General features: G+C 41.7%; 1 protein-coding gene across 2 annotated transcripts; it reads left to right on the plus strand.

Moving 5' to 3' along the window:
- The first annotated feature begins 316 nt into the window (after nt 1-316).
- TSTD3 (thiosulfate sulfurtransferase like domain containing 3) lies at nt 317-7,823 on the plus strand. 2 transcript variants are annotated; one of them, XM_038397520.2, is made up of 4 exons: nt 317-531; nt 4,411-4,581; nt 4,779-4,938; nt 7,611-7,823. In XM_038397520.2, the coding sequence occupies exons 1-4, from the start codon at nt 429-431 to the stop codon at nt 7,675-7,677; spliced, it is 501 nt and encodes a 166-aa protein (XP_038253448.1). In that variant the 5' UTR covers nt 317-428; the 3' UTR covers nt 7,678-7,823. The 2 variants fall into 2 exon arrangements, with proteins under 2 accessions (XP_038253448.1, XP_043366639.1); XM_043510704.1 differs by lacking the exon at nt 317-531 and adding an exon at nt 2,005-2,080.
- Nucleotides 7,824-9,361: the final 1,538 nt, after the last annotated feature.

Here is a 9,361-nt window from a genome sequence, read left to right on the forward strand (position 1 = left end):
GTAGCCTCAGCTGGTAGCACTACCCTTGCCATGTGGGAGTCCCAAGTGTGGAGCGATCTCTGCTGGCTGGGCTAGCTGAAGGGTAAACACAAAAGCTTGCACTTGTTAGCTTACGTCTGTTAAGTTCCACATTACTTTTCCACCGTTGGGACTCCACAACAAGGATTTTTTTTTATGAAGCAGAAAAATCAAATACTTGCCTGGGCCTCCACTTGTCCATTTCACGGGAAACCCCAGCTAGGAGCCCTCAGTGTGCAGGCTCCAGCACCCCGCCTCACGCCCTGAATGGGCGCAGCCCCGCTGTCGCGCGGGCAGGCCCGGCAAGCGCGAGCTCCGCCCGCCGTGCGCTGCCTAGCGGGGCGGCCTGAGGGCAGACAGAGACGCACGCAGCCGCCGCCGCCGCCGCTGCTGCTGCTTAGGGCCCGGTCATGTGGAGCTGCCGCGGGCTGAGCTGCGCCGCCCGGGTTCTGCTTGGTGTCCCGCGGGCGGCCGGGGGCGGGAGCAGCAGCGGCCGCCGCCCGCTGCAGCCCGGTGAGTAGGCGCCGTGCAGCCGGCTGTCCCCCTGGCAAGAGTGCCGGGCTTAGGGCGGAGAAAGCGCCTAGCCCCTTTTAGAGGAGCGTCGGCAGGGGGGCCGCGGCCATCGCGTGGGGGAGGCGAAGCTCCATTCTTAGCGCGCGAGGGACAGGCGCAGGCCGTGGAAGGGGCAGGGCTGGGGCTGGGGCTGGGGGGCGCGTGGGTCTGGCAGCTGCGGTGTAATGTTAAAAAAAGTATTGCACGGCTGGGACTGAGCAGGCTCCTGCGAAGTGAGGCTACTCAGTTGCATCCGCTGACGCTGCTGCCCTGCCCTGGACTCTGGTATTTCTGCGCGCCTAGATTTTTGTTTCAGAGGAGCAGCCGTGTTAGTCTGTATCCGCAAAAAGAAAAGGAGGACTTGTGGCACCTTAGAGACTAACCCATTTATTTGAGCGTAAGCTTTCCTGAGCTACAGCTCACTGCATCGGATGCATGGGAAAAAAACATAGATTTTGTTTGCACTGTAGTCATAGCCCTAGGTCCCACGATATTAGAGAGCCAGGGTGGGTGTGGTGATAGGGTAGAAGGTATGAGCTGACTGATCAACCTCTTTTGGAACCGGAAGTATGTGATCAGGCAGCAGTAGAGACAAAATAAAAGACAAATATGTTAAATGTAAACTTAAACCAAAAAAAAATAATTTTTTTTCACAAGGTGAGGAAACTCTTTCTGTGCTTCAGAGTAGCAGCCGTGTTAGTCTGTATTCGCAAAAAGAAAAGGAGGACTTGTGGCACCTTAGAGACTAACAAATTTATTTGAGCCTAAGCTTTCGTGAGCTACAGCTCACTTCATCGGATGCATTTTCTGAAGTGAGCTGTAGCTCACGAAAGCTTATGCTCAAATAAATTTGTTGGTCTCTAAGGTGCCACAAGTCCTCCTTTTCTTTTTGTTTCTGTGCTTGTTTCACTTTAAACGATGATGGTTAAAAGCAGCATTTTTCTGATGCATTGTTTAGTTCCAAAGAAGTATTAAGGCAATGTTCAGTTGTAAACTTTTGAGAGAACAACCATGATGTTTGTGCAGCATTATGGACATTCCCTTCTTCGTTAGTGATTACAGAAGTCTAAGAAATGCGTGGGCCTTCTATAATCAGGCACACAAGGCCTGAAGACTCTAGGACAGAGGTAGTCAATAGGCAGACCATGAGCCAAATCCAGACCATCAGATGCTTTTGAATGGACTCTGAAATCTTTTTAAAAAAACAGGAGTACTTGTGGCACCTTAGACTAACAAATGTATTTAAGCATAAGCTTTTAAGGTGCCACAGGTACTCTTGTTGTTTTTGCGGATACAGACTAACATGACTGCCACTCTGAAACCTGACATCTTTTTATTACTTTATTGTTGGGTTGTGTGGTGTGTGTGTGGTTTTTCTCCTCTCTCTCTCTCTCTCTCTCTCTGGAGTTTGGACCTTGACAAAAAATAATTGACTATCCTAGCTCTAAGATGACTGTACAAGCAGACAAGTGGTATCTGGAAAGTCAAGAGAATTTTAGCAATTGCAAAGGAAAGTGACTCTTAATCACTGTTAAATTTTATGTGAATGCTTCTAATTTAAAATGACTATGGCCCACGTTTTTAAAGGTGTTTAGGTGTTGCTGAACTCAGTCCAATTGACTGTCAATAGGATTTTGGCTCCGAAGTGATTAAACTGCTTTTGAAATGACACAGGCTCCTAAATCAGTTAGGTGTTGGAATGCAGAGCACAGCAACACCAAAATACCTTACAAATTTGAGTCTGTATAAAGGACTGATACTTAAAGTGTTTTGTTTTTGCTGGAGGACGTCTTGAAGATATGATCACATATTTACTGGGAGTGCTAATAACTGAAGGAACAAATTTTCACACAATCAAAATAAGTGTCTTTTTTAGGCCTCTTATACATCATAAATCACTTTTTAAAAAAAAAATTCTATTTTTATTAACCTGATGGTAGCAATAAAAATGATTGTATGTAAATGGAATAGGTCTATGACCAGCCAGTAGGAAACCAATGATTGTAAATAAACATCCATTTTATAGTGCTTAAGAGTTTTATTAAAATGCAAATGAACCTGAGGGACAAGCACAATCCTTAACATAAATGCTAGTAGAAAATACAGCCTGCATTTTTGTGATTAAGGCCTGCACCTGTGCTGATAGTAGGTTTACCTCATAATTCTCAAGTTTCAAAAAAAGAAACAATTTCATTGTCAGTATTGATCAAAGATAGGAAGCAAATCCCCCTTCTTTGATTGAGCCATCTCACATCTTTACCTTTTTAAAATCCACTTTAGAACCTCACACAGAATAAACAGCCCAGTCCTTCCTGACTCCTGGGAAGAGAGAAACGTGTATATACTTTATTTCTAATTTTGGGAGACACTAGGATAACCATGGTGACAGATAGTGGAATAACTCAGGCTCACATTAACATCTGTAAACTTGCCATATATGGTATGTCTACACTATGAAATTAAGTCAAGTTTTAGAAACCAATTTTATACAGTCGCTTGCGTATGTCCACACTAAGTGCATTAAGTCGGCGGAATGTGTCTCACTACCGTGGCTAGCATCAACTTACAGAGCAGTGCACTGTGAGTGTGGGAACTGTGGGATAGCTAGTCTCTGCTGCCCATTGGAATTCTGGGTTAAGCTCCCAATGCCTGATGGAACAAAAACATTATCGTGGGTGGTTTGGGGTACATGTCATCAGGCCCCCCTCCCTCCGTGAAAGCAACAGCAGACAATCATCTTGCTCCTTTTTTCCTGGGTTATCCGTGCAGTCGTCATACCACGGCAAGCATGGAGCCTGCTCAGCTCACCATCACTGTACATCTCCTGGGTGCTGGTGGCAGATGCGGTACTGCATTGCTACACAGCAGCAGCTCCTTGCTTTCACGGCAGATGGTGCAGTAGGACTGATAGCCATCGTACGTCTCCTGGATGCTTCTGGCAGACCTCGGTGAGGTCGATCGGGGCACCTGGACAGATATGGCTATTCTCCTCTTAGAGCACCGATTGGGAGCCAGAGATTCCAAGTCATTTTCTTTAAGTTTCATCTCATGGAGATTTCAGCCCTGCCTGGAATATAATGCAAGCTGGAGGCTTCTGCCTCAGGCTGCTCTCCCTGCCGGCAGCACCGCACAGTCACACCTATCCTTTGCTCCCATGGCTCATGAAAACTGGACAGTAGTACGGAGCAGCTCAACTATAGGCTGAGCAAGTGCAGAATGGTAGTAGAACGTGCCTTTGAACATTTAAAAGCTTGCTGGCGCTGTTTGCTGACTAGGTCAGACCTCAGCACAACCAACATTCCCATTGTTATTGCTGTTTGCTCCATAATATCTGAGTAAGGGGGAGATGTTTATGGCGGGGTGGGAGGTTGAGGCAAATCGCCTGGCATTCGATTTTTGAGCAGCCAGACACCAGGGCAATTAGAAGAGCACAAAAGTTCCCTTGGCTTTTCTTGTGTACCTGGCTAATGCATCGGAGTTCAAAGTGCTGTCCAGAGCGGTCACAATGGAGCACTCTGGGATAGCTCCTGGAGGCCAATACTGTCAATTTGTGTCCGCGCTACCCCAAATTTGACCTAGCAAGGTTGATTTTTAGTGCTACTCCCCTTGTTGAGGAGGACTGTGTGGACACAGTCTTTTTAAATCAACTTAACATGGCTAAATTCAACCTAACCCCATAGTGTAGACCAGGCCTTAGTGAATTTTCAGTGGTAAATTCCCCCAGATTGGCTCATCTTATTATTATTATTTTATTAGCATGATTACTGGTAACCACCTTTTCCAAGATTTCTTTGATTTTTCCTGCTTCTTGTGGGATAACAGTCCTTTTTCTTTTCCTAGGTCTGAGAACCGTTAATGTGATCTTTCGTAATCTTGACACTGCTGCTGATTGTAGTCTTTCCTATAAAGAACTCAAAGGCTTGCTAAAATCCCAAACGACTCTTATTGACGTTCGAGAGAAGTGGGAAATTGGACAGTTTGGAAAAATTCCTGGATCCATCAACATACCATGTAAGTCATACGTATCACTGAATAGCAACAAGATCAGAAACCTTTAAGTCTAAACTTGCAAGCAAACCCTGGTGACTTGTCATACATATTGCAACTTGTTTTTGTCAAACTCTTCTGGGAAACTAACTAATATAAATCTTCACCAACAAAACTCCTTCATGAATTTCACATAAAAGACTTTGCATCTATTCTTGCAGTGGGTGAGGTTGTGGAAGCTCTACAGATGAACCCAAAAGACTTTAAAGAACGGTACAATCAAGATATGCCTGCTAAATCTGACCATCTAGTCTTTTCCTGCATGGCAGGAGTGCGAAGCAAGAAGGCATTGGATATTGCTATGTCTTTGGGCTTCAGCAGGTAAGCAATTGAGGTGCTGGCTGGGTAAGCTCCTGTATGGAGAACAGGATTAATGGGAAAAGTTGCTGTTTGCAAAGTAGACTGCTTCCTTGGTGGGCTCAGGGAGATTAGAGAGGCTGCAAAGACAGATGAAATCCCCCATTATTGCTGCTTTTTTTTTTTTTTTTAAATCTTCATATTGACTGGGTACATATCACTTCAGGAAAGGATGCTCATAAAACGTCTAGAAGCTATAAATGATTGCCTCTTCCATTGTGGGTGCCAGGACAAGATGCTCCAAGAAGCAGTCTTTTATTTAGTCCCAAATGAAGCACAGGCTCTAGTCCAGGAGGGAAATATAGCTGAACAGTTTGGTAATCTCAAGCATAATGTAATTAAACTTACCCTGGGGGGGGGAGGGCAAATGCCAAAGAAACCCACCACAGTAGCATTTAACTTCAAAAGGGGGAACTGCACAAAAATGAAGAAGCTAGTTAATCAGAAATGACAAGGAACAGTCACAAGGGTGAAATATCTGAAAACTGTAGGGAGACTAATTTTAAAACGCCATAATATAGGCTCAAAATAAATGTATACCCCCAAATCAAGAACAAACATAAGCTAAACAGCAGTGTAAAAGGCAGTTACAGGCAAAAAGTCACTTTCTAAAAATTGGAAATCAAATCCTATTGATGAAAATAGAAAGGAGCATAAACTCTAGCAAATAAAGTATAATTAGACAAGCCAAGAAAACTGGAAGAGCAACTCACAAAAAAAGAAACTAACAGCAAGAAAAATTAAGTACATCAGAAGCAGGCTGTGCTAAAGGATTATCAGGGGGCTAAAGGAGCACTTGAGAACGACAAAGCTGTTGCAGGGAAGCTAAATGAATTCTTTTAATCAGTTTTTCACTGCAGATAATGTAGTGGGATTGCAACACCATACTCAAGGTGTCCCCTGCCCCTCTTACTGCCAGATGTATTTGGCACTAGCCACTATCAGAGACCGGATATTGGGCTAGATGGACCACAGGTTTGACCTAGCGTGGCCATTATCTTAAGGGTACAGGTGAAGATGAGAAAACAAATAGAATAACGAGTACCTAAACTGTGTGTTTTGTTTTTTTTTGGTTTTTTGGGTTTTTTTAAAATAAAGATGGTACTTTACAACTCTGTTCCCAGAATGTAGTTTGAGATATCTCTGGTCAATCAGTAACAAGACCTTTTCCCACTGCTGTCAGCTCTGCAAAACTAGAACAGCTCTGGGAGGCTGAACTGAATTCTCTTGTTGCATATCAACAAAACTGTTGGCTGACTTGCAATTGCAGTGCCATCTGTGCAACCCTATTGTCAAATCATGCCCTCAATTATATAATCCTTTGCTAGATTGCTCAGGTATATGGTAATTAAGGGCATAACATGATTGCACAGGTATAAGATGAAAGCAGCACTTAGCTGCAGAATTCTTATTACTCGGGTTCCTCTTATCTAACCATCAGTCTGACTTTCAGGCAGAGTTTGGACTGCTGGCAGTCTTTGCTCTTGTAAACTGAGAAAATATTGAAGTGGAAATAGTTCATACCAAAATGGAACACCATAATTCCAATCTTCTACTCTACTCTTCTCAGTAGAACCAGACTAAACCATCTATGACCCCACATTTGTTTTGTGTGTGTGGGTTGTGTTTTTGTTGTTTTTGGTTTGTTTTTAACATGTTGAAATTTCACTATTTGTTTTCATACTGCTTCCTAGAGAAGGCTATTTTTTGTTTTCCTTAAGTTTTTGGTTACTTTGTAGATTGGAAAAACCTCCTTAGTTCATGTCAGCACACAGTTCTTTTTAAACTGTCATTCTGGCCCTAAATGCTCCACTACCCATCCACCTGCCCCTTTATGGTATCTTCTAGGTAGTATAGCATCTGGGAAGGTGTCAGGGACCAGTCAGATATTGAACCTTCTTCTCCTCACCTCCATTAATATTGTTAAGGAGATTCCCTATCTGAAATCCATATAGCAAACATAACAAGTTAGCTAATGAAGAACGAGGAACCCATCAAACAAGTATTCATGGAAAACATGAGTGGTGGATTTAAAACAAAAACTCTAACTTTCTTAAACTAGTGCAAATGTGAGGCCAAAATGATCTTCACTGTAATGGTTTGAAATGTTAGCACCCTACCAATGCATTCAAGGTATTTATAAACATCTCCTTAGAATGTATAGATCTGAATCTGCTCTCAAAGTGAGGTTTGGACTAAGCTGATAAGTAATAAATTGATACCACTTAAATCTCCCAAAGTGAAGTGAATCTACTCCTATTACACAACTACTTGATCAAATTTTATTTAAACATGGCCAGTGCTTTCATTTTTTTTCTGAATGCAATATGCATTGACCATATGCCACCACTTGCTTGACATTAATCCCCTATGTTGTTCATTTTCTCTAATTGAAATAGGATCACTAAGTGAAAGTCAACTATAAAGACTACTGCAAAATATTTGCATTTTTGCTCTGTGAAACTAAGAGCAATTAGACTGTTTTGCAATAGTGAATACTGCCACTATTGTACAGTGTTTCTCAAAGAAACTAGAGAATACATTTTTCTTTTAAAGCAACTAGGCTTTATTCTTTTTGCACAAGATTACCAGCAGTAACATCTCCATAACACTGACAATCTTCTGTGTACTTTCAGAGTTCAGCACTATGCTGGTGGCTTGGAAGAGTGGGCAAAATATGAACCACCAGAGACAAAACAATGAAGATGAATTTTGGAATGTAAGCCTTGTTATAGTGTCCTGATATTTACACAAGGCTAGTACTATCTTGTATGAAATAAGATTGAGAATGTGGTGTGAAGGGGAACGTTTGTTTATATATGTAAACTTAATAAACACTGTTAAAAGTAGCTGGTTATTCTGAATTTAAATTGTGATTTGAGAGATGAAGATTACACAACTAGCATGTTTGTTCTCCTTTGGGCATATGTTAAAATTACTATGGAACTACTACTCCATGAAAAAAATTTAAAGCTAAGGACTCCAAAGTAAAAACTGAAATACTGTACTAATGATATACTTCATAGTAATGTGTACAACATGGGATCATGGTTAAACTTATGGTGATGAACAGACTTTATAAAAATCATTTTGTTATAGATTCCTCTTGACCCAGTTATTTTAATTGGGTTGGAATGATACTTAGAGTAAATTTGGTACTAATCTGCATATAGCAGCTGTTCTTAACTTGTCTTTCTTGTCAGGAGGGCAAATAGGAAGGGAGGAACAGATCCTGTAAATACAAGAGGTGACCCTCTCAAATTTGACTGCAAAATGTAATGAGTCTGGCTACAGGAGCTATGCAAGGATACTTCAAGAAAGTTCAGTAACATTTAAAAGTAAATGTAGAGTTTTGGCCAGAAAACTACAGACAATTCATATACCTTCCTTATGAGCCTAATGTGAAATAAGAATTTAGGCATATGACCTGATAGTATAGATGTGATTAATTTAGGTTTGGCTTCTTTAGAGCCCAAGGGAGTTAGACACTGATTAGCTCTACAGTGAGGAAATACAGATCAACAATTAGCAACCCTACTCAAATAAGTACACTTGCTATTGTATTATAGTATCCCCAGTTTATAAACTGGGCATTGAGTTAATAAAATTGAACATTATGAAGTTATAGTAGGTATGGTGCACAAGCTGTAGTTTGATGCACTGCATCATCATTTATTACTGACCTTGGCACAAAAAGTGGGAGTGTGCTAATAAAGTTTGCAGATGATACAAAGCTGGGAGGTATTGCTAATTCGGAGAAGGATCGGGATATTATACAGGAAGATCTGGATGACCTTGTAAACTGGAGTAATAGTAATAGGATGAAATTTAATAGTGAGAAGTGTAAGGTTATGCATTTAGGGATTAATAACAAGAATTTTAGTTATAAATTGGAGACGCATCAATTAGAAGTAACAGAAGAGGAGAAGGACCTTGGAGTATTGGTTGATCATAGGATGACTATGAGCTGCCAATGTGATATGGCTGTGAAAAAAGCTAATGCGGTTTTGGGATGCATCAGGAGAGGCATTTCCAGTAGGGATAAGGAGGTTTTAGTACCATTATACAAGGCACTGGTGAGACCTCACCTAGAATACTGTGTGCAGTTCTGGTCTCCCATGTTTAAAAAGGATGAATTCAAACTGGAGCAGGTACAGAGAAGGGCTACTAGGATGATCCGAGGAATGGAAAACTTGTCTTATGAAAGGAGACTTAAGGAACTTGGCTTGTTTAGCCTAACTAAAAGAAGGTTGAGGGGAGATATGATTGCTCTCTATAAATATATCAGAGGGATAAATACAGGAGAGGGAGAGGAATTATTTCAGCTCAGCACCCATGTGGACACAAGAACAAATGGGTATAAACTGGCCACCAGGAAGTTTAGACT

Source organism: Dermochelys coriacea, chromosome 3, assembly GCF_009764565.3.
Source record: "Dermochelys coriacea isolate rDerCor1 chromosome 3, rDerCor1.pri.v4, whole genome shotgun sequence".
Lineage (NCBI taxonomy): Eukaryota > Metazoa > Chordata > Testudines > Dermochelyidae > Dermochelys > Dermochelys coriacea.